This window comes from Zonotrichia albicollis, chromosome 2 (genome assembly GCF_047830755.1).
Source record: "Zonotrichia albicollis isolate bZonAlb1 chromosome 2, bZonAlb1.hap1, whole genome shotgun sequence".
NCBI lineage: Eukaryota > Metazoa > Chordata > Aves > Passeriformes > Passerellidae > Zonotrichia > Zonotrichia albicollis.
In genome coordinates, this window is record NC_133820.1 from 69985834 (window position 1) to 70012362 (window position 26529).

The 26529-nt window shown below is 36.5% G+C and overlaps 1 protein-coding gene across 1 annotated transcript in view; it reads left to right on the plus strand.

The window, feature by feature from the left end:
• VWA8 (von Willebrand factor A domain containing 8) overlaps positions 1–26529 on the plus strand; it is a 191082-nt gene that overhangs the window by 52026 nt on the left and 112527 nt on the right. The window contains exons 13-20 of the mRNA XM_005487303.4: positions 4448–4608; positions 5718–5831; positions 12913–13081; positions 13363–13440; positions 16166–16281; positions 17193–17299; positions 19229–19335; positions 23422–23493. Coding sequence (XP_005487360.2) covers positions 4448–4608; positions 5718–5831; positions 12913–13081; positions 13363–13440; positions 16166–16281; positions 17193–17299; positions 19229–19335; positions 23422–23493 — 924 coding nt within the window. The remainder of the gene's footprint in view (positions 1–4447; positions 4609–5717; positions 5832–12912; positions 13082–13362; positions 13441–16165; positions 16282–17192; positions 17300–19228; positions 19336–23421; positions 23494–26529) is intronic.

A 26529-nucleotide genomic window follows, 5' to 3' on the forward strand; every position in this document is an offset into this window, starting at 1 on the left:
CTTAGGTTGTCTTAACATCATGGCATAGACTGAAAAACTACAAGATTTAATTAATCTGCTTGCTTTTCACACAGAGATCACATGTGTAAGGTTGTCTCCATAACCCTGAGGAATGAAAGTGCTTAAAGAAAATATGAAGTCAAGGGTCTCCTATGACCTTGTGAGTCAAAATACACCATATAGAACAGGATACACAGTTGTAAGTAATAATTGGCAATGCTGCAGGAAAACATTAGCATCAGGTTTAATGCAACACACTGGTCTCTTTCTTCCATCCCTTTTCTGCTTTAATTTATTCCCAGACAGCATGGAGACCTCCAAAGGAAAAAGTAGCATTGGCATCTGATTTAAAAGTGTACTGGCATGTGGGGAGAAACACTGACAGAGATGGGTGATGAGGTTGAAATGTTGGAAAAGTGAGAGTGAAATAGAAAAGAGAAATACTGATGATGATAAAAAAGACAGTCCATTTTATGTTCTCCTGCACTGCTGAGAACGTCCCCAGACAGGGTCCCACTGCTTTTCCTTTCCCCCCTGTGTGGCTTCAGCTGATAAGGGCGAAGACTTTGAAGCTCTGTCTGCATAACTGGAGTCAGATGGATGACTTCTGCCCTTTTCTTATACTTAAACGTGGCCAAGTGGGAGCAGATTTGGGTTGCAGGTCTACATATCCTCATCAGTGCTGTGCCATGTTCATAACAATATACCAGGATTCCCAGCAGTGCCTACTATCTTTGGTCTAGTAGCCTTCTGAAATAGGTGTATAGTTTCTGAGCTAGAACTCTGTGTCCAGCTGTTCTGCGTACTTCTCTCTGTACTTGTCACTGTAAACACAGTTTTAAATAATCCCAGAAAAATAACTTCTGCAACTTGACAAACCTGCTTAAGGGTGAGCACAGCCTAACTCTTGTATTGTTGCACATGATACAATATTTGGTATTCACCAGCAAAATTAGATAATTATTTGCTAAAAAACATGGCCACTGTTTCTCAACTTCCTACCTTTATTTAGTATGGCTTCTATGAATATGAGCAGATGGTTTCATTTTTGGAGTCACATGAGCAGAGCTGACAGTGGAACCATTTAGTAAGCATCTTTCTTTGAAAGGGATCTGTAATTCCTATAAAGATAAAATCTAGGAAAGGATTTGAGGTCTCACTGAAGGGAGTTATTTGCTTTGGTTTCACCAGGGTTTAATCAAGCTCACAGGGCAAAGGGGTTTTATAGAAAGGCTTTTGGTGATATCAAAACAGTATCAATAAAGCAAATAAATGACTGAAGGCTGCTTGTTCATTGTAAATTCCTGTATAGCCAAGACTAGGTGAGATCCACATATGTGTCTATACGTATAAATGTTTCCTAATGTACATATGTTACATACATTACATAAACTCAAAAGTTTTTGCAAAAAGCAGTGTATAAAAATACATGAATGTAGCTGAGCTGTAAATAGAATTTCAGAATGCATTTGTTTTTCTAAAAATATATAACCTATCAGGGGCTTTGCTTAGCAAAGTAATAGGATAATTTAATTATGGAACAAATGTTAAATTTATACACTAATTCAGCAGTGAAGACTATGAAAGTTTGATAATGCTGTAAGTTTAGCATATTTTTCTACTTTCATTCAAAAAAAGTCTTCTGGGGTTTTTTTTCAGAGAGACATCATACAGTCCTAAATCCATTTCTAAAATTAAGGAGGCTTTTCTTTGTTCTATAGTTGTTATTTACCTTCTGATAATTTTTGCAGGCACAAAGATGAGTAGAGAGACATTAACCTTTGGTCTGAAGAAATAGAATCGTTTCTTCTCAGGCTGACTGAAGAAATTAATTCTTGGATTTTTTTTTAATCTATGTATGTGTGTATATATATGTGTGTATATATATATAGTCTTTACTTTTAGTATTTGCTTCATTGTTCTTTGCAACTGAAGTTGATTGAAGGACCTGAGTAGTGTGAAAAGATGTATTTCTCTGTATTGATTTCGCAGAAAAAACAACTCTAAAAGTTTTTGTGTTGTGAGGTGAGGATCAAATTTACCTAAAGCAAACCTTTTGGAACGTGGATCATCTCTTATACTAACAGTTGGCTGAGAGAGCAGTTCCTGTCTCATTTGTGATATCTGACATCATTACATGGATTTCTCATTATACGTAGTTCCATGTAGGTAGATTGCTGAGAAAGGAAACTCATCCTGATTAGGAAAGGTTTGTTTTTAAGTTGCCTCTTAATGCAGTTAAGCAACAGCAAATGAGAAGCAGTAGCCAGTTAGTGCTTTGTGGACTGTAACTAGGGAACTTTTAGTCCAAATGCTTAAAATAAAATATTTTCTCCCCCCAGAATTTCAGAAGAGAAAAAAAGTAGCAGTCGAAGTCATGTTATAACAGTTTGCCAGCAACTTGCTCCTTTTCTTCCCTAGCAAAACCAGTTTTGTAAGCATATCACTAGTGTTTGTGTACTGTGGTGTTTTTGTTTCTAGGACTTTTTTTTTTGCCTGACCTCATAATTTTTTGTTACCAAATCCTTCCAGCTTTTTATTTGAGAAATACTAACAAATGATGAATCCAAATATGCATAAAAAGCAGGAAACATACATTCTTCACCTCATGATTGCCAAGAACATGATTAGTACTACAAGCCATGAAAAATGCCTAGGTTGGAAGCTTGTGTTGGTATTAGCTGCTGCAGGGAATGCAAAAGAAGTTACCCTACTTAGTTTTTCTCCTAAACATATTTTTTCCTGTATACAAACTGCTCTAGAAAATAAACAATGAAATGTAAAACACATAAGTTAAAATGACTGCTACAAATTAAAATAAGCTTTTTGTTTCACAAGGCAATATATTGCTGCCATTTTTTTGTCCAAAACAAGAGGAATAATTAATTCTTACACTTCAGTGACCTCCCCTCCAATGGGAGGCCTTTTTAGCATTAGAGTATTTTAAGATTAGTTTTAATATCATATATTTAGTGATTTAAATAAAACTTTTTAAAAATTGAGTTAGGGTAAATAAATAAAAACAATAAATCACTGAGCAGGTACTTAGCCATAAAATAAGCTCCTTACAAAAACTGTGCAGGTGTTAGCAGTGGTATTCCTTTTTAATCATCCCTTAACTGAATCTCATTCAACCATTTAAATCACAATGTTATATTCATGTTATATTTCAGAAAATATTTTGCACAAAATGCTCTTCTGAGTTTATCTGCTGAAAATTAATGGATGGTTCTCATGGTTAGAATTAGAGATGGACGTGCTGTACAGCATACCAGGCTCCCAGTCAATTCACACTGTATGTTGTTTCATTTCTCTAGAGGTGAATTATCCAAAGGTGTGTTAGTTAAATATTCATTACAGCATTTACTAGCTGCTGAATGCACAGTTCTTAAGCAAGTCCTAAGCCCACATTTTTCTCTCTTTTATAAAAATGTTAATGTCTAATTTGTTAATTATATAGAAAAGAGTGTACGCAGCAGTAAAACAAGAGAAATACAACAGTAAAAACATGGTATGGTTTTGTGGATTTGAATGTGACTTTAAATTAGATAAATGTGGAAGCACTGAAGGAACCAGACTTTGAACTGTTATTTTAGGGCTTTTAAGGAAATGTAGAAAAAGGAAATTATTCAGGCTGTATGATGTAATGTATTCTATTTTTATTCTTTAAAGTTCAAAGAGTTTAGGGTTGTGAAAAAGACATATGCAAAAGCTACAATTACAATAGAAAATATGTTTTTATCTGATTCTGGGTTGTGCTCACAGCACAGCCTGAGCAATGAATTTAGTCTTCCAAGTCACAAAATTACTATTATGTCTTTGTTTCTCTCGTGCTTACCTGTTGTAGTTCAACATCTAAAATATGTGTGCTGGAGGATATGCTAGATTTTGTCTTTGGTTTTTTCCTTGAGTATTATTTTGTGCTAGGCTATTTACCTTTGATAAATTCTATGTTACAGGCTTCTTTCTTACCCTGTTCATTATTCTCTGATGCTTCCAGCAGTATTTTCCTCCTGAGAGGTGGAATGTCATGCTGGTTTGTGTTCAAGATTAATGATAAAATCTTTGCTCCTTCAGGTGGCTTCCATATGAAAGAAATTATTCTTGTTTGCTCCAGGTGTAAATTGCTGCCCCCTTCTGTGCACAGGCTGTGTACAAGTTGTCATAGTCTTGTGTTTTGTTAAAGAGGCAGGCAGGAGAAAAGCTTTTATTCTTGTTTCAAAGGGGTGATATTGGCAAGTCTAGAACTTCCAGAGACTATGTAGCATTTAGTGAATAGTTTTGTGTGTGTATTGCTAATACTCTTTGGAAAAGTAGTTGAAGATTTCCTGCTAATCTTCCTTTATTCTTGGGAAGAACAGAAGCAGTTTTTTAGGGAGAAAGCACGTACTTGTAATTTAAGAGACTAGATCATAATTATATTCTTCTGATGGACTGATACTTCCAGGATATGACAGCTAGAGATTTGCTCCAGCAAAGATACACTCTTCCAAACGGAGACACTGCTTGGAGACCATCACCACTTGTCACTGCAGCTCTGGAAGGAAAGCTTGTTCTTCTGGATGGCATTCACCGAATTAACCCTGGCACTCTAGCTGTGCTCCAAAGGTCAGCAGGGCAGCTTGGACAGGTTGGGTGCACGTGGTGTGTGAACTGAGGGCATGCATACTGAGACCTGAAGCTGCTGCTGGTGCATGTGGCTTTGGAACTTCAGGAATACTGTAAAGATCAAGCTGAGCATTACAGTTTCAATGCTTAAGAGCTGAAGTAATTCTTTAATTTTTTGTAAACCTAAAATAATGCAGGAAATTTCAGCCTGTTGGAAATATAGAATGTAAGTTTGAATTTTGGAATGAGCTAGATTTTATTCTAGAATTATGAAATCTGAGAATTAGTAATATTTGTTTAACAATTTTAAAATGCAAGATGTCAGAAAACATTTGAAACACTTTGAGTGCATTCTACTTCTAAGCAAGTAGGTTATAATATATGTTACACAGCATACTTTATATTGACTGCAAAGATCTCTTTCTAAACATTATTTCATAATTCAATAAAAAATAAATTAAACTTTGCAGAACACAGTAATAGCAAATACTGTGTTAATAGTTATTTATACTGTTCAGTCAAAATTTTATGCCATGTCGTATGCATCCATCATATACTGTCTTTTTCAAATCAGAGGACATAGTGAGCTTTAAAAGCACGTTACAGCGAAAGTATTTTCTTCTTTCTATTATTATATATATGTGCAGAAGGACAGAACAGAGATTTATACTTGCCTGTGTTTTTGCCTTTTCATCTGTTTAGTGTTCCTTTCTGATTTTTATATGTGCATATCACAAAATAAAACCTGGACTTGTATGTATATTAATCATTAAAGCCAGCTGAAAGATAGCATTTCAAGAAATAAAAGTATATTATTTGTTACAAGCATAACATAAAAGCAGTTTCGTGCCATTTATGCACACTCCACTGTTAACACAGATTATTTTACTTTTCATGTTCTTACCATATGGATTTAAACTAAGTTGATTGACTTTGCACCAAAACTTATGTTATTTTACCTCCATGCCTGGATGCATGTTGAGTTGGTATCATTTTTTCTTTTTACTGAGGTGTATTTTAACTGAGATAACTTTTAAAAATACCCGTAGCTGTTACCTGTAATTTAAAAATTAATCAAAGTTAAGATAGAGCTTATTCTTTATTTTCAGACTAATACATGACAGAGAACTGACTCTCTATGACGGCACCAGATTGTTAAGGGAAGATAGATACCAAAACGTAAAAGAAGAATTACAGCTCACTGATGAGAAACTACAGGAGAGGTAAAGTATCAGCTGCAACTATAGAATGCAAACAACATTTCAATTTTATAATTTTTTCTCTAATAAAAAAAAAAAAAGCAAAATGCTTTTCTGTTAAACCGATTCCTTCTAATTGCTAAGAGAAGCATCTTTTAAACATAAGATTCCTCCTTAGCTCTATTTCTTTTTGTCGTATGGCAAAATTATGTCCTGTTTATAGAGTGCTTGAGCTAAAAGGAAAATATTCAATAATGTTTAAGAGAAGGAGATAGAAATTGAAAAGAAATTTTAACTAGGTACAAAAATAGATATAAAGCTATATAGTACCTAATTTTGGAACATTTTATTAAAAGTCTTGGAAAATAAAGCTAAATTGAAGATAAATACTACTTGTTACTTTCTTTTGCCTCATGAGCTAGAAAGCTGGTATTTAATTTACGATTAATATGGGGCAGGAAATCCTAAGGATGGGTTGGGACCCATAATGCTTATTCTTTTTGTTCCTTTACTTCCACTTGTCTGCTAGAAACATTCCACAGATAGAAATGTTATGCTGCAGGGTGTGCATGTGTCCAAACTTTGAAGAGGCCTGGTGGGTTTGTAGCAGGGGTGCACTCATGATATGCCACACATTTTCTCTCAGTTGTCTTGCTGAATCTGATTTTTTTCTTTGGCCTCCATAGTCTACCCTTTAGAAAAGCTGCTTTTCTTTTACTTCCTAGTTGTTTCCATATTTCTGGTTCCCTTTTCAATCAAAATACAGTGGGTTTAAAAAAAATAAGGCAAGAACTGCTTCTACAAAACCAACAAAACCCTCAAATTTCATTCTAAGCCTACTTGTTGCAAATTCTGTCCAGTCTGCAGAGGCCATACACCTAGCTAGATGGTAATTTCCTGCATTTGTTTTATTTGTGTGAAGAACTATATATCAAGGAAATGTTCTATTTGTCAGGATTTTAAGCGCAGACTTTGAAAAGAGCAGCGAAAAGCTCCAAGGGCCCACCTGGCATGGTATCCCTACTTTGCATCACACCTTTTACTATGAAATATGTCTGTTGTGCCAGTCTCCTCCCTGCTCTGTGTTCATAGTCTTGTCCAACGTGCTTTTAGGCAGAATGGCAGTGGCTGTGCTGTTTTGCTTAGTATCCTTTAGCTCATATCCAATATACTCCAAAAACCTGGATAGCTCATCACACATTCATCTTCAGAGCTGCCACTCCTAGTGGATTGAATCTCTCTCACAAGAATAGAGATGTACATCTGGATCCTGCACATCCTTTTTTGTTCTAACAATGGCTGTTTTGGCAGTGCTCTCCCTTTAATCTTCATTATCTGTTAGACCATGAGCACCTGTCCAACCTGTCTTTTTTAATGATTGTTCTGTAGACCCTTCTCCTTTGTGTCACTTGTGTATCTACTTTCCTTGTTTTTAGCCTCATTGAGTAACCTTTTGGTTCAGCTGTTCAATGGCAATTGTGCATTGTTTTGGCTACTTTGAAGGCTCCAAAAGTTGCAGGGTTTTTTTGCTGTCCTTGAAAGGCTGTCTCTCTTTCCTTCACATCTCACTGTACTGCTTTTATCTAACCACCTCAATATTTTGTAATATAATGTTTCTGAGTTACTAAGCTCCTAATTATCTGACTGACAGTGATCTCTAATCCATAAGCAAAGTGTGTCTGTTGTGCTAGACAAGAATGCATTTCTGATTAGTCAGAAATGGGGTCTCAGAAACAAACAGATACCCCATTGTGTAGTCATTCTTATATCTGGAAGCTCAGTGGGACCATGTAGCACCATCCTGGATGCAGATGAAAATTCTTGCTCCTGAATTATCTGAAGTCCATTTTGCTGAGAATCCTCCTAGGTGAAGTTTTCATTCTGGCTTTGTTTTCTGTAATGACTTATTTTAAAAAGCGAAGTTAAAATAATGAAAATATATATCTGCTTCTTTGGTTTTGGCTTTGTGCTTCTTTAGCATCACTGGATGACTCCTCTATATAGAGAGGGTGTTGTCTTCATCAACCCTTGAGGAAATGAAGGTGTTCCAGGACCTCATCCTTGTTCTGGTGACTTCCATATTCTGAAAACATCACTCACTGCCTTCTAACTGAATCCAGGATGCAATGTCAATAATTGCTGTTTGATTCCAGGACTGTATTTGTCCTTGCTACTCATCCTTTTCAGCAGTAGTTGTCAGTTAGTGCAAACTTCAGTACCTTCCAGTGTTGCAGAATTAATCCATCAAATCATATCTGAGGTACTGACAGCTGATTTAATCACAGATTTTAATCCCAACAGTGCTCACCATCCCTCCTTTGCCTGCAATACATTGGCTTTGGAGAAGCTACATAGAGTATGTTGTAATATGAATTTATTAGCTGACTGGTTGGGCAAATTCTTATCCAAATCACATCTGGGAGATGCTCTCCATATTGATGAGAGTCACATGCCAGTGACTGTGACTAGTGGCCTTAGCTGGATTTCTGAGCTTTTTTTATCCTGATTTGCTAGATTTGACTAAAGTAATTTCAGTGTGATGCAGTTTGCCAGGCCTGTGGAATAGATGATGTCATTCTCGGTTTTGTTGGGACTGAATCTGTAATGTTCGAGTGACACATTGCCTACCTAATTTTCCAATAAGGGAATATTAATATGTTCCTGCATTTTTAGTGCCTTTAATCTTTAGTGCTTCAATAGTCAAAATACTCTGATGTGTAGTAGAAGAGAAAGAAGAAGATCAAGATGTTTTCTTGTGTTTTTTTACTAAAGGGATGGTGTTTCAGATCATGCTGTGATCTTGAGAAATCACATGCCTCTGTGTACAAATGCAAACAGTATTACAGTAGAGAATGTGAATGTGCTTAAACCATGATGATGTTATTAGAGGTGCTGGACAAAGAGGAATGTATGATTTGATTTTCAGATTGTTTTCAGTTTTTGCAGATTAGAGCACTATTATTCATGTGTCAAATATTTGACAACATTTCAAAGTTTTATTAGTTTTGTAAGAGGTAAAAAAGTATATTTTGATTTTAAATTAGGTTAATTAGTGTCATTGAGTAATATGTTCACTATTATTTCATTACATTTCTACATCTGTAGAAAAATTTCCATTTTTCTAAGAAGGGCTTCAGGCTGATGGATAAAATAGCTCTTTCAGGAGTGACAAGTGCCAGCAGTGCATTGCCTTTGGGACATTCTGAGATACTCCTTGCCCTGCTGAAAACCTGTAAGCTGCAAAGTAACTAGTGGTGGCCAGAGTGTCCTTTTTCCTATATTCTTTATTATGCCAGTTTGGCTGTGAAGTTAAGCTACCAAATGGTTGCAGAACTCATTTGCTCCTCTGAGGAAACTAAGAATTCATGTTCATGAGTTTAAGGAGAAGAAAAAAGCTGCCCTTGAGAAAGTGACAGATGGTCCTTAGAGATATTTTACATAGAAGGAAATAATAGCTGCTGATAACTTATTCATTTAATGATTGCATGATTCATTTCCCTGAACAAGTTCAGAAAGTAAGTGTGTCCAAGGAGTGCATATCCAAGACTTCTGCATAGAATTTCTTCTGTAATCATCCATTACTTCACCCAGACAGATGCTGTAAAGGTAGCACACAGCCTTTACAGATCCAGCAGTGAAGTGTTTGTTGGTCTCAGGATGCAGTATATAACCTGTTTGTGTGGGTATACCCCTTCAGCACACACAGATGCTGAGTTCTTGGTGTGGTGAACAGAAAGGCAGCTATTATAGGGAAATCTAGGAGTAGATGCATAATAGGATAGTTGAAAAACTAAAATAAGTCTCTCATAATGCATAGGTGGTTTTAATGCCTTGCAGAGAGTGGAGTCTTTTCTATGTGGTTAGGTTGAAAAGGAATGCACAGTAGATGAGACAGATGTGTGTAATTGTGGCATGGAGTAAATTTAACAAGTAATAGAGTTTTTAATTGCTTGCATTTTTTAGCTTTGACTTCATTTGTTGTTTAGGGGTTTGGCTTTTTTCCAGTTAAGTGAATTTTAAGATAAAGGCATCTGTTAACTTTAGACTGGGGTGAAATTTAAAAGAAACAGTAAAAAAATAACAATAGGTCATTTTGGTTCTAGGGTTGGAATAATTCCCAACTTACAAAATCTGATAGAAAATGAGATTTATTAAATCATATTACAGGAAGAGATAATCAAAGATAGTTTAGTCTTACAAAAAGTGGCATTAGAAATGCCATTCTGCATTTTATTTTATTTTGTTTTTTTATGAGGAGCTTCAATTGCTCAGAACCGTGATCAATAACAATAAAATCTTTCCCTAAAATCACCCTGATCTATGTGTGTGATTTTCTTTATAAGAAAGATGGTGGTAATCCTTAGCTGAAAAATTAAACAGTGATGTCAAAAGAAGGGCACTCATTTTATTAGGAGAATGCCTTGCTGCCTGTATTGTCAGTAAATGTTTAATAGAGAGAGGGATAGACTCTTAGCATGAATCAGTTAACATCAAATCTTCCCACCATGTTTGAGGCTCATTAATTTCAAAGATGCCAAGTTTTTAACAAGTTGCATTTACTTTATCTTCATCTGTAAAACCCACAAGAGTTCTTGTCACATCAAAGATTTCTTTTCTGTGACCTAAAGCTCCATGTAGGAGCTCTCCATATTGTGCTCTTTTTGAGACTTGATCTGTAATGTGATGGAACAACTTTGAAGCTCTTCAGTTGTGCTGATGGAAGATGGGAACTTAGCACTGCAGAACTGAGTCATTCATGGTGTTTGTTTAATAATACACTTAGCCTGATATTTTCAGCATTGCAAACATCACTCAAACAATGGGCTTTTGAAATAGCCAAATATTTTTTTTTCATGTTTACACCCTAACCCTAACCCTAACCTGGAAACCTACAGCAGTGATGTTGTCCAAATCTAGAGAGTACATGAGTGAATTGAACTGGTATCACCAAATTAGTTTTCCCTGACTCTGCATCTCATCTCCTCCCACTTCTTTCCTGTCTTCCCTGGCTGTCCCCACCAAGTGCTTTGGGGGCAGTGAATAGGAAGTGATATAAAAGAAATACGAGTCCTACACTTTAAAAGTTGGTTCCTTGTGTTCTCTTATGGTGTTGTAGAAGGGCCAGAATTTGATGGATATCTGGAGGAGGGTTGCTTTGTTTCCTAGTAATGTTAGGGAAAGTAAGTCTGAAAGTATATGTATTTATCCTATCTAGGAAATGTTTTCTTCTGTAATAAAGTTGGCTAATGTTCCCTGACCTTCTTTTATGCTTAGTGACAGTGACATTCCCATTGGTTTCTCTTTCATGTGATGTTTTTAGACATCTATTTCTATTTTTATCAATCAGGGAGTAGCTTCTAGGCTTATGACTTTCAGCTGAGAAAAACTCATACCACCGCCTTTGTTTGCTTTGATACAAGAGACTGCTGTAATTGCCCTGTTGTATCACAGGTTTCTTGTTATGATGTACAGATGAGCCAACTATGCTGTAGGTTTGTCAGTTTATGTCTTCAGTAATTTGTATGGAAAATTACATGGTAGCAGCAATATAAACTGCCTAATCAAATTTCACTTGCTTTTTCCAAATGAACATCCTGTATTTTAATAAGAGTACTATAAAATTGGTTGATGAAAACAGGCCCATCTTGGACAAAATTTGACTGGCTTTTGTATTCTGATGTGTTACTCCATTGTTTCTGCTGCTTCTGGAGATGATCTCTGTTGGTCAAAGCATGATGCTAATAACACCAAGGTCACAGCTCTGATCTCTCTATGGGTCATTCACTTAAGAGCTGGACTTGATGATCCTCCTGGGTAGCTTTCAGCTCAGAATATTCACTGATTCTGTGTGATGCTATGAGCTTGCAGGTGTGCTGATTAATGAGTACCAATAAGTGCCCAGTCAGAGGAGGTGAAAATATTATAGAGACTAGGGATACAGAAGATGTGAAAGTGGCAAGATATCAAAATCCATGGCAGCAGTCTTTTAGCACCCTAACATCTAAAAGTTGTATATTTAAGTTTGTGTTGCAAGTTCCTATTATCTTCAGTGGAGTCAAGACTGTTAGTTACAAATCCTCAAGTGAGAACTGGGAAACACTGGCTTAGGGTAGGAGGCCAGTCCCATAAAGAATTGAAAAACAATAATAATAAAAGTAACTTTTACAGCCAGGAACAGTGTGTGTTTTTTCACAGGAAGCTGTGGAGGCAGATAGGATGAAGAGAAGTTCAGAGCAGTGTTAGAAAAAAATTTTGGGCAAAGAGAAATTAAAGCAAATAAAGTTCTATCCTATGATGCCTTTGAAGATATGGTTGGAGGTGCTGAAAAAATATGAGAAGGGCAGAGTACTGGTTGTGGCTAGACTTTTGTGCTCGGTTGATTTAAGGAGCCAGTACAGCAATTCTGAAGTTCTTGTGAATCTTAATCTTCTACTAGAAAGACCTGTCTCCTCATGCTGACTCTAAAATGAGCCAGGGGTGAAGTGACTGGTTTGGTCTTTGAAGCATAACTTTCAGGAGTGATATGAAGTTAGACATTTTAATCCAAGGACCACAGAGAGCATCTGTAAGGGAATGTTCCTAAAATGTTATTAAATTCAGCTCTTCACAGTATGTAGGCAAATCTCTACAGTGTCATCCTTTCTGTCAGTCTAATTCAGTAAAAGAAGTTACTCATTACTGCAGCTCTGGTAGGTCTTCTTTTGTGCCTGAGTTGCCTGTGAGAGACCCTGTTCTAGGTAAAGCACTTGTAAAAGTCCATGAAATGAGTGAGATGTGCCCATTTCAGACATACAGCACAGTGCTCTGTAGCTTAGTTGGTGGTATTTGGTGGTATTTCTCCTTCGTAAGGTGTGCAGGTCCTGTTGCAAATGAAGAGACTTGGGTAGACTTATGAGCATTAAGAAAGTGTGTAAATTTTAAAAATTTCAAGTCACTTATGCAGCCTGTGTCTTTTTTTAAAAAATAAAGTTGCATTGCAAATGATCTGGATATACTATGATATATTTCAGCACAATAATTTATCTTCTTCTCATTTATTGTAAAAATTAAATCTGAAATTCATTCCTTAAGCCAGGTAATGCATTTTTCAACTCTTTTTTTGCAGATCTATCTTTCCGATCCATCCTTCTTTCAGAATAGTGGTCTTAGCAGAGCCTCCTGTCATTGGAAGTACTACCCAGCAATGGCTGGGTCCAGAGTTTTTGACACTGTTTCTGTTTCATCATGTTCGATCTTTAAGCAAGAGTGAAGAAATTGAAGTTATTAAACAAATGGTAAGTACATTCAGTACCTTAGGCACTTACTGAACAGGATTATTTGCTACTTATAAAATATATTGCTATTTCAATGTAGCATAAAGGAGCTGATTTTTGAAGTTTATCAAAGCAACATACCTGCTTATCTTTTAATGATGTAATTCTTATTTTAATATCAAATGCTGCTGTAATAAAAAATACTCTTTGTCATAAAGCAGCTGTGGCGACTCTGTGGTTATTGCATACGTGAAACTTGGATATCTTGCAATAAGATTAATACTGTTTTTTCTTTCAACCAGATTCCAAATGTACCCAGTGCTGCTGTGGAAAAGTTGTTGTCAGTAACACACAAGCTTCGGGAGACAAATGATGCCACTGTGAGCCCTTCTTCTTCTTTTCACTTTGCATTTACTGTCTCCTGCTGTGACTGTCTTTACCAAGGCTAGGTGAAACATGCTAAGCTATAGTGTTATTTCAAAGGCTACCTGATTGGAAAACCAGCCCCAGAAAGCTATTGCTGGCAATTACTGTTCTTCTTTGATTTATGATGTATGTATTTGGAATCTCCCTAAATTTTAGGAATTTGCACAAATCCGAGAGAATCGAAAACAGAACACAGTGAGTTTAGGTATGTGGCTTACAGTGAAACATGCTGAGGTGCCTTTTGAATGTGTATGGATATAATCATGTGTTCAGGTATTTTTTTATTACTTTGTTTAAGTAATTGGAAAATTGATAGCTGAGGTTATTGGGGCTTTTTTGGCAATAGGCGCTATGTAGTCATTATAAAATGACAATGGGCAGCAGCAGAGATTCAGAAAATAGAATGCTCCAGAACTCCTGGCTGCATTGCTGCTAGAGGCTATTCTATTAAAGAAGTAATGTCAGGAAAAATAAGTTCTGCTGACAGTGACCACAGAATTCTTTAAAAATACAGTTAAATCATGGTGAAAAGAAAAAGAAATTATTGCTATGGCAGCTAAAACACAGCATACCTTGGATGTAAGTAAAATGTAAAACATTTTTGGTGGAATCCAGCAGTTGCAGCTTAACTGGTACTTAAGAAATTAATTTGCTGTCCTTAGTTTTCACTATTTTAGCGTTGATAATAGTTTTTATAGTTTTTCTATTTAAGAAGCTGAGAGAGGCTGTTGTGTTCTTTTGAGCTTAAAAAAGTAAGAAAAAATTGACTTTTAGGTACACTGTTGGGGCAGTTGTTAAAATCATCGATTGAGCTTCCTACATCTAATGTATAAATGTATCAGTCTTGACATACTTGGAGACATATAATGTCTGAATGGAGCACCACAAAAATCTTTTCCATATATGTGGATATCTGTAGAATTGTGAAGTATCTAAATGAATTATGTGATGCTGAATGAGAAGTAAGTCACAGTATGGTTCCAGAGAGGATTCTTGTAGATCAGTGGTGACATGAGGCATGTTAGAGACAGCACACCTGTGCAGAGAGGTGGAATGTGTGCCCAATGTACATTAGGCTATTTATAGAGTTGTCTAAGTAAATAAGTGTCTGCCAGAGATTATACTGAAGTATTAACCATTGTTTAAAATTATTTTGTTAACAATAGAATACCTGTAAACTGTTCACTCTGTGGCAATTGTCCACATCATTGTAATTGTTTGCTTGATTTACAATAGAATCTGGAGGCCACAATCAAGATCCTGTTGAATTAGATGCCTCATAGATACATATTAAAAAAATTGTCACTCACACAATTTTATGTTTGCAGTTGTTCAATATAAAAAAAACCCAAACAAATCAGGTAATAGAGGAGGAAATTTTCTTGACAATACTTTCAACTACCAGTTGGAAATACTCAGAAGACATAATACAACTTTTCCTCAATGGTCCTATCCTCTGTGGATAGTAAGGAGAGAACATATACCCTTGCTCTTGCTTCAGGCGTGGCTGAGTAGGTCTTGAAGTAACTCATGGAATGTCATCATTTACAGTGCTTGCTTGTAAACTATGGTTGTTCAGAAGATGCTTCACAATCTTCTGTCAGTGAAAGCAGGAGGAACAGGAATAGTAATCTTTGCAGTTACCCCAATTTAAATAATTCTTGCTCATTGCTCAGAGATATGCTAAAAAATATTATTCTTTCCTTTCTCATAATTTGAGAGAAGATTTTGTGATTTCATAGAGCTGACTTTTTTTTTGCAGTTAGAAATGCAGTTAGACATTCTATATAAACTTGTGTAAACCCAAACAAAACATTTTGAAATTACCTAATTAAAATATTTCACTTGACCCAGGCAAAACATGGCATGACTTATCAGATCACACTCATTGTTGTGTGTTTCCTGCTAAAATAAGGAACCTATTTGTATTAGATACCTTCATCCGGTAGATATAATTATAGAATGATTTCTTTCTCAGTCTTTGGATCCTTCTGTAAATACATGGTTGCTTGTTTTGTGCTTCTTTCTGTTTGGTTTTTTAAATTTTGCTGTGTTTGTTGAGGTCTGCCTTCCCCAGCATTGAATAATTTCTGTAAATCTTTGCTGGTTCATGTCCAGTTTTTAGCATTTGTTTTAACATGTGGACAACAGCAAAGGACACAGTGTTCCAGTAATGGCCCGCCCAGAAGGCGTGTCCAGAGGTGATACAATCTCCATGCTGCTGCCCAGTGTTGTCTCGTTTATATGTCTAAGAATCCTGCCAGACCTTTTTGCCAGAGCATTACATGTGGAGCTCATATTTAGTTTGTGAAGAGCAGATGACTTTTTAGCACATTGATCCTTTCACAGTAACTAACCTGCTTTTTTTTGCAGATATTAAAGTTAGGGTTTATATAGCACATAAAATTCAGTTCACAGCACATTTTTCTTCCTGTTGCTTATCAAGTGATATTTTAAGGCTAATCTTTTGGTGACATAATGATTTCCATGACAGTGACTTACTGCAAAAATACAAGCTTGCCTATTAAAGTGCGCAATTTGCTGTAGAAGGCGCAAAGCATCTGTGAATCTGGAGAAAAGTTGAAATTGTTCCTTTTGGATTGCATTTTTCTCCTGACTTGTTTGCTCCAAATCCCTCACACAGATTGAATAATTAAACTACCCTGTATTCTTTGACAGGCACAGTCACTGGCCTCGTTTTTATCTACTCGACAACTGTTGCGAATTTGCCGTCGACTGTCCCAACATCCAGATGAAAGCCTTTATGATGCTGTTAATAAAGCCTGCCTTTCCAGGTAGAACTGCTAGATTTGGTGGAAATTCCAAGAGCTTCTTGGTCAGTTGCTAGCAAGCAAGATAGCTTTTAATGTGTTTTAGTAATTAATGCAATTGCTGTCTTGCTCCTTGAAGTTAGTAATTTCTTTAAGAATATTTCTGTGGTATTCTCAAACCTGGAAGATAAGTAGAAAGGAGTTGGTACGCTTTTCCCATCTTTATGAAGATATGTCATTACATTACATAAATTAGGTCACCATTAGCAGCATAGCTTCACTGTCTAAAAATACTCAAAGCAGAGCCATATTCATGTCTAGTATGACTTAGGTTTCATAGACACTTGGTTTCAGTTCTAAGAGCTGTATCTAGAAGAGTTACGAAAATTTTGCTTGCTTTGAGATTTAGTTTGTGGGTTTTGGTCTGTTTGGGAATTTTTTGGGGTTTTTTCCTCTTCAAAAGAAAGCAAGTTGTTATTATCAAAAGGTTTGGAAAACTGAAAGGGTCTAGTTCTAAACACCTCAGAGCTTACTCTCTCTCTGAGATCCAAGGGAATTGAGTAATGAGAAAATCAATTGTTTCTGTTGTGGCTCTTCCTTGGAATAGAATGAGGACATTACATGCCTCCAGTTCTAAACCTCCCTCCATTACAACCCTATTGCAATATTTGATAACACCTTTAAAAAAGAGTGCACCACCACAAGTGTAGTTCATTGCCTATGAAAGAAGCTCAGTTCCTCTCCTTGGGGATAGGTGAAATGTGGAAGGCTTTTTTTTGAAAGGAATAGACATTCAGAGTTTGGAGGTGCTAGTGAATCTTCATTTTAGATTACCAATTACATTAGATTTAGATTTTTAGATTATTGAAAATACTGAAAACTTCTAAAAGAAAAACCCTTAAAATACAGCCTCCCTATTATTCTCCTTCTTTTAGATTTTTACCAAACCTTGCCAGATCAGCTTTACACAAAAATCTGCAGGATTCTGGTATTGAAGCAAGTCCAGATGACGCAGAAAAACTAGAGGGAAAGGATTACACATGTAAGCTTCTGTTTTTTTGTTTTCCCGCTGTGCATGAATGTTACTCAAATTGCTGGATGTATAAAGGTGTACTAGTTATCCTCAAAAATAAATGTAATTTGCTTCATTTGTATCTCTTTGTTCTATCAGAATGTGTTGCTGCTCTCAGTATATTGTATTGTCTGCTGAGTTTCCTGCTCATGGAATTTTGTTTTCCATCATGTTTAAGTGTTTCTCAGTCTATAAGATCCATGGACTCAGGCTTTTAGTACTGCTTTTTCATTTTTCATCACTGATAGTTCGTCCTCTGTACAGTTACAGCCTTACTTTGATCTTAACATTTTTCTGTTCTTTTACCATTGCTTCTTTCTCTTCCCTCTTAAAATCACCTTTTTTTTTTTTTTTTTTGAGATTCTTGTAGTTGTTTTGTGCCATCATTTGCTTTCATTCTTGCACACACTTCTTTGTTATTCTCTTTAAATTGCTGTAGTAGTTGCATGTCACCTTTATCGAGCAGGTCTTAGTTTCTTTGGCTTATCCAACTTGTAATCATCTGTAGTCACCTTCAGGGCTATGCGTATATTTCTGCCTCTGCCATTTTTCTCACTTCTGCTTTCTCATTCCTGTGTGACCCCCTTCGTGCTAGCTGTATATCTTTTCATATCCTCTGTCAGGCAGCGTACTGGCAGCAATTTGCCATTTTCCATTCATATGTTTTTCCTGTTCTCTGCCTCAACAGTGTTATCTCTGCTCTTGTTCTTCTGTATGTTTGGTCCTAGGTTTGTGATGTATTAGATTGCTGTATTTTTAGTGTTAGATCTGTGCAGTGGTGAACACATCTTTGGTTTTAATTCATGTGGATTCTATTTTTATGAATTTATTAATGTCTGTGTATATAGAAGTACCTATTTTATATGATATATTAATATATAGATTTTGTATCTTTCATATATATAGATTTATATATATATATTTTATATCATATAAATATTATATATGTCTTTTATAAGGCATATTAATGGATATATAGTTTCTATTATATGCAGTACAATATGTGTATGCAAGTATGTACAAATATCTATGCAGCCATACGTATATACATATATATCTGCAACCATCTATGTATTATCATATCTCTTATTCACATTATATATAATCTGGATACATCCCTTGAATTTTCTGTGTTTCTCTGTTTCATGCCATAAAGGCAAACGGCTAAAAACATCTGTTTAGAAATAAGGGTATTTTCAGTTTTATACCATGCCAGATTAAGAAATTAGTAGCAAAACAAAAAATTATTTTTATTGCATTTTTTATTTATTGCACTTATTTTTTATTTTCCTAAGTACTGAATTTATGGTTCTTTTGATCTATGAAAAGTTTTTTAATGTAATTTTTCTCTCAGGGCTGTAGTTGAGGGGTGGTGCCGAAAGGGAGATTCAGCAGTGGCTCTGTACTGTTGTGGTGGGTGTGCTCCCCCTCTCAGCTGGGCCCCCACAGGGCTTTGTTACCTCATGTCCGTGCCTCACTCCACAGTGGGACAGGGGAAGACAGAAGAACGGAAGTGTGTAACCTTGTGGATTGAGAAAATATAGCCTAAAAGTATTGGTGATGTTCCAGTAATACAAGGAGACTGTCAATTTAGACCAAGGCAGTGCTCACAGTTTCTGTGTTTCTTATCGTCCTTTTCATGTAAGATCACCTTTTCATCATTTATTGTAATACACTTCTTTACAGTTTTAAAGAGAATTGAAATTCATGATAATGAAGCATTTTGTAAGTTGATAGTCTTCCAAGTGTTTTCTCTCTTTAGATAGAAATCATTTACTGCAAACCAGAGCCTTGTTAGAATCTGTAAATCGTTACTTGCGAATGTTAGGTATTGATTGCATTGTCTGCTTAGAAGATGTTGTAAGAAATACATTTGCTTGTTTCCTGAAAAATGACTAGGTGAAATAAACAACGGGATTCTGAAGATAGGCTCTGTGACCATGCCAATTTATAACTCAGCTGAGAAAATGAAAGTGCCAGATGTTTTGTTTTATGAAAATGCACAAGTAAGTAAAAATCTCTGACTTCTTGAGTTAGAAAAGTTTGTTAAATGTATATTAATGGGTATGCTCATACGTGTAGTAAATAATGTACTAACTAAATTTTAAGGATATATTTCTGAAGTAGTTTCTTTAGTCTTAAATTTTTCTCATAGCATTTGGTGGTCATTTTAGACATATCTTCAGCCCCCCGTGTGAAGAGATTATAACAATTCTATTGAACATGTTATGTTTACTGCTGCTGGACTGATCCACCCTTAGGGCTGGATTGTAGATTGCATCCTGAGACTGTGTTTTACAGGCCTGTTGCATAAAGTTGTACCTCCCTGGGTTGACCTTGGCTGAACTCCAGGTGCCCACTAAGCCACTCTCATTCCCCCTTCCCAGGTGGAGAGGGGAGAGAAAACAGGCTGGAAAAAAACTCATAGGTTGAGGTAAGGCAATTTATTAAGCAAAAGCAAAACCAAAAATTTCTGTGTGCACAATCAAAAAGAAAAACCAACAATTTAAATCTCTACTTCCCACTAGCAAGTGATGTTCAGCCACTTTCCAGGAAGCTGTGGGCTTCAGCACATGTGGTGGTTGCTTGGGAAGGCAAACATTGTAAATAACAAATGCCCCCACTCCTACACCTTTTCTTAACTTTTGTAGTTGAGCTGATGTCATATAGTATGGAATATACCTGTGGTTACTTTGGGTCAGTTGGCCTAGGTGTGTCCTGTCCCAGGATTTTGCCCCAGACTACTGATGGGGGGGAAATGCTGGGGAGACAGTGCTGATGCTGTGCCTGCCCTGCTCAGCAGGCGCTAAAGCACTGGTGAGGCTGCCCCAGCTCAGAGCAGAGCAGGACAATCCCCTCCCTTTCTCCCTGGCCATGCTGTCCCTGATGCCCCCAAGGCAGGGTTGGCCCTCCTGGCTGCCAGGGCACTGCTGACTCACGTTCAACTTGCCATGGACCAGGACCCCCAGATCCCTTTCCATGGCACTGCTCTCCGGCATCTCATTCCCCAGTCTGTCTGTACCTCCAGGGTTGCCCCATTCCAGGTGCAGAATCCGGCACTTGCCCTTTTTGGACTTCATATGGGTGATGATTCCTCCACCTCTGATTTGTCCAGGCCTCTCTGCAGGGCCTCTCTGTCCTCGAGTAAGTCTACAGCTCTTCCCAGTTTTGTGTCATCTGAGAACTTGCTTAGTATCCCTTCCCATTCTTTAGTATCCCTTCCAAGACAATTATGAACATGATGAAGAACAGAAGGCTTAAGTTGGAGCCCTGTGGAATGCCCCTACTGACTGATGTCACCCCATTCACTACAACCTTCATACCCAACCAGCTCTATCTCAGCCAGACCTAATACACTCCTTTACATTATAATTAATATTGCATATTTGAAAAGGAAGGAGAATAGTACTTAGAAAATTAGTTATTAGAGTTATTAATTATTTCTTTTAAATAGTTTAGCTTATTAATTAGGCATTAGTGCCAATTAGGTCATAGTAGTAGTAAAGAGTGGTTAATCAATACAAGGAAAAGGAAGGGCCTTGTGACCAGGCTTTTTGGTTTCTCCAGCATCCCGTTTTGTAGAGCAGCTTTCTTCTCTGCCTAGCGTAAAAGCCTCAAAACTGTCAGACAAAGGTATCCTTAGGAAGAGATTTACTCTCTTGGTTACCTTTAAAATATTTTCCTACTGAAAGACAATACTGATAGCATGATCTTGTGAAATACTTTGCTTTTGGGGGCCTGGTATGGGTTTCCATACTTTCTTTTCCTAGTCTTCTTTGTACCTCATTTATAATTTTTCCCCAGAAAGGCTAAGCTACGTGGGTATCACCTATTGAAGGTGATGACATGCCATGCAAGGGGAACAGATGACAGACTTCATCTTCCCTACTAACATTTCATGTGAGATTTTGTTGTTACCATTTTGATAAAGCACATAATTTGTGTCTGTTGGAAAGGAAATCCTGAGTTCTCCTAGGACTTATCACCTGCTTTACTTTTTCCACCTTCCTTCTTATAGCTTCAGAAAACTGTAGACAAAACTGTGTTCAGATTTTATTCAGGGAACCTCTGTTAAAACTGCTGCAGAGAACCTCTGTTAAAATTGCTGCTGCTCTGTATCTTTCTTAGCATAGATATGCCTGCTAAATGCTAAAGGAAACAGCGACCAAATACCAGTCAGGATAGGTGTTCCAATTTCTAAATGAATTGTACTCTTATTTTCTGTATTGCTACTTTACAGTTTGGTGATTCAAGTGCTGCAATGATCATTTAACAAAACCTGGTGGAGAACAAATTTTATTTGAGTTTAGTGCAGTGCTTTCTTACCTAAAGCTACAGAAATAAACTGAAAACAGAGAAAAAATATGTCCTCAGCCCTTTGTAGTGCTGCACAGTGTAATGAAACACATAGATTTTTGCCTTTGTGTGTTTAGTCTTGAAACAATTCACATTACAGTGAAATTTAATATTGCCATAAAACATTGCTGTTGGTCCACAACAGGTGTCATAGGGATGGGAATAATTTTTTTAGGTAATATGCCAAATGCAATTTTCAGACAAGGCACTGGGGAACACGGATTGATAAAGGTGATGGATGTGTCTACTTACAACTCCTTTGCCTAAATAGGTAATATTGAATGTGTGCAGGTATCATAATACAATGCTAATTTAAGTCCTGGTGCAAAAAAGGAACCAACAAAAGAAGAAGTATCAATACGTAGTATTTCTGGTGGGTAAGCTGCTTTGCAGGGGAACCATAATGTATGTATATTTGTTAATCTAGGATAAAAAAAAAAAGTCATCAAAAGGATGTATTTGTGCCTTAGAAATAAAATTTAAAATTGTAAGCAGTGTGTGTGGTAAACTGACTTACTAGAATTTCTCCTATATCTGGTAAAATTTATTTTTCTCAGTTATAAATTTCTAGTGCAAGTGCATACACATGCAAAAAACCAGAATAATTTGCCTTGAAGTGCTCTCCTTAAATTGTGTGTTGAGCATTCAGTAGTCTTTTGAAATGCCTGGTTAGGATTTCACGGTATTAAGCTATGTTTACAAGAGTCTTTCCCCACCCCCAGCCTGTGTTCTAGAGAGATTTGGAAATTTAAAATATCCTTCACACAGAAACAAAGGGTTTTATGCTCAGAAATTATAAGCAAGCTGCTGATTTTTAATTTTTATATTAATCAAGTCCTGGAGATGAGATGATAATGTATTTATTTAAAGACAATCATTCATTTCTCTAAGTAGGTTGACTGACCTACTTACAGATGACCTATTTTTACTAGATACAGTGGAGAAATATACATGACTTTATTGCGAGTAAAGTAGTCTGCATTGCCACATTATCCTGAAATCCTTTCTATCCTTTGAAACAAATCATTTGTGAGAAGCGAGATAAGGTTAAAGGATGCACAGTGTGTACCTGTTATGATACTGGATATATGCAAAAATATACCTCCAGCATTTTGGCTTCCATTAGGCACATATGAACTAATAATTAATAAAAATTTAATAGTTAGGCACATATTGTAAGATACATATAGACACTTTCAGACTTGAATATGCATATTCCTATCTTTATTTTCCTTGAAAATAAAGTTTGATTAGAATAGAAAAAGTATATTTGTTATTAAGTTAGACCTGGTGTTTAATGTTCAATGATATATATGTGTGTATATGTCTGATTCGCTCTATTTGGTTTCTGGAATGTTCTACTAGGATATTGCTGGAAGGTTGGCACAAACTAAAGAAAGTTCTTACAGTCTGGGTGACAAGCATTCAGCTAGGCTAAAAGGAAACATACAAGGAATGATTACAGAGAATTAAAAGTGTTTAGGGAAATCAGGCTCCCACAATGAGTTTGAGCAGAGGATGTAAATGCTTCCTTGTTCTTATTACTGGATATATTGCCTCTGCTATTATTGGCTGAGAGGCTCTTGGTATGAAATAAGTAGCTCTAAGTAAGTATAAAGTTCAGAAATATCTGGCCCCAAATGCTTGAGGTTAGGTTCCTGTTGTACCACTGTCATTATTGAATGCATAAACCTGAGAGCATAAAATCAAGTCAAAATTTTGGTTTTTTTCTCTAGCATATGATGGTAATGGAAGATATGCTCAAGGACTTTCTGCTGGGAGAACATCTTCTTTTAGTTGGCAACCAGGTGAGTGAAATATTTCCTGCAATGTGTGGAACAAACCCATTATTCAATAATATAATTAAATCTCTGTTTTGCTTCTTTGTAATTGCATTCATTTCTATTACTGAGGTATTTGGCCCATTTTTCAATTCCTTATTCTACATTGTACAGGGGTTTTATAGGCACACATTTGTGGAAAATGTAAATGCCGTAAATGTGTCGTATATGGCTGTCAGAGTAAAAAGTGAAGGAATTAATCACAGAATATTCTGAGTTGGAAGGACCCACAAGGATTATCAAAGTACAACTCCTTGTCCTGCAAAGGACCATCCTCAAGAATCACATGCTGTGCCTGAGAGTGCTGACCAAATGCTTCTTAAACTCTGTCAGGCCTGACCAGTCCCCTGGGGAGGCTGTTCCAGTGCCCAGACACCCTCTGAGTGAAAAACCTTTTTCTGATATCCAATCTAAACTTCTCCTGACATAGCAATAGCGGTATGTAACATCGTTAGCGTTAAAATCTTCAGTTAATGGCTTTGGGTATCATTCTTGACTATGTATCAAACCACTCCTTTAAAATCTCCAGTGGTAGGTAAGAGGTGTACACTTCAGTATTACCCAAATCTTATTGACAGCTAAATACTCATTTTCTCTAAAAAAGTAACAGATTTGTATAGTTCTTTGACTGGTATCTTTGGTTATCAATACCTCATTGTTGAGACTGGTTTTTGCCCCAAAAGTAATCTCCCTTTTGTTTAGCTGTCCTTAGCAAACAATAATTACAATAATTTTTTAGCAGATGTTTCTCTTTTCGTTTTGCAGTAGTCTGTAGAACATGTCTAACACAAAGCACTAACGATCTAACCAACATGGCAATTAATATAAAATGCTAATTATTATTAATGTGCATATATTGAAGTATACTCTCATCTGTTCAGCATCCTTGTTATCAACTTGAATTTACAAAGATGGTTTATTTGAAGCCTCTGTAGACTTTTGAAGGATAATGCCAGCTTCTCCAAAAGGTTTAATCTCTTCATAAATGGAAATTGATCTATTTCATAAATGAAACAAGATCTATTTATTGTCTTTCATAAACAGTGCTGTCTATGCCTGCTTCCAAGCTGGTATTGAAAATACATAGTACAGATTGCCTGCAGCAATTGCTGGCCAGGAATAGCAGGAGCAGGCTGAACCACGAGAAAACAGAGGCAGGGACACAGTTCTTAATGATAACTTTGGCAGTCCCTCAGTGCCAAAGCAAGAGTAGCAGGCATTGGGACAGCAGCCATGGTCACCCAAGTGCTCAGTGGCTGCCAGACTGGTCCATGGTGAATGAGGCAAGTCTGAGATCAAGCTGGGAAGTCAAATCAGGAGGTCCGGGCTGTGATCAGCAAGATACAGGGCCAAGCACAGCATCACCTCAGTGCAGGCTGGGAAGGAACCAAGGAAAGGGCTTGAGTGTAAATGAAGCTCCCATGGCATGGGGGACAAAAGGAGCCTCTGCAAAGCAGGAAAACCATGTCAGAGCTGACCTTCAATACAACAAGTAAAACCCTAGGTGTGGGGAAAGAGCTTGTTTGTCAGAGCTCTTGACACATGCCTCATTTGGCAGAAAAGTTTTGAAGACTATGCAAGTACAATTATTAGGATATAATGGATTTTTCCAGCAGATGTATTCTCATTCTAATAATTTAATGCATGTCAGATTTTCTTCCATCTCTTGAGTCTCTACTTGAAGACAGCATTAAAAGATTTGACTGGACTGAAGTATTGGAACATATTGCTTTGATTCCAGACATCAGCTCAGCTGTACCATTTAGTTGGAAAATTAGTTGATTTACTGCGCTTTCTCTTTGGCAAATCAGGAGGACAGTTGTTTTTTTTTTAATTGCTAACATACTTTTGAGTACTTCCAGGTTTACTCTTTACAAATTTGTTCCAGAGTTTTTATGTGTGACTAAGAAAGGACCAACAGGCCTTTTCCTTTCAAAATACTGTTTTCAAGTTTGAAGTGCTGTATTTGCTATTCTGCAGTCTTTTCAGTACCACAGCAATCATTCTTCATTTCTGGGGAATGATCACAAACCACTTAGAAATTCCTTGGCTAATTCCTTAAATATTTTACTGTAAATTTGTGCAGCTTGTGATGAATCATGTTCAAGTACTTTAAAAGCAACTACATTGCATCAGTTGTGCTTTCATGCAGTATGTGTAGATACCTCATTGAATATATTAGTGTTTTCATGAATTTTTTGTAAAGAAAATTATTTTTAAAAAACATTCTTTTTTTTCTGTTCAGTTACTTTTATCAGTTCAGTCTGTATAAGAAGCTAGGGTTTTGTGATGCCTTGATCTATACATCAGTGTGTACCTGTTTTTCCAGTTTGGAAAAAAACAGATAATGATTTTGAGGAAATACAAAGTACTGTTTTGAGTTTCTTTCTCTTAAGTGTCTTATTAGTGAATGGGTGAATCATGGAAATTCAGTGTAATAACTGAAAATTGAAATTCTCTAAACTGGAGTATTTCAAAACATAGGTCTAACATCCCTTTGAAAGCTTGTGTCATTTCCTAGATATTTAATTGAGTTGGCATTTACCTTAGGACATAATTTGATCTTTCAAAATGATGACTGTGTAAGCATCTGTATTCAGCTGTGATTTAATGTGCAGGCTTGACCTGTAGTCTTCCTTTTGGAGTCTGGATTTGGTTTTGGTTGGTTGACTTAATGTGTTTTTCCACCTTTGCCTCTTCTATTTACACAACACATGTACACACACACGATTCCTGTTAGCTTAAGACCTCTGTCTTTTCAAAGTCTGTAAATGTGGTTTCTTCTATAACTTAAGAGCTGCCTGATGAGAACCCTTTTACCAAGACTGTTTGCAAGGTACAGACTCTGATGATAAGTATCAGTAAATTATAATTAAATTATCTTGGTGGATGTTAGGAACTGGCTTTCTTAATGAAACGGAGGAGAGTTTGAAGACAAATGTAAGATACCAACAGATATTTTTAGAAGTACTCAGCTTCTGAAGTAAACTACTTTACAACACT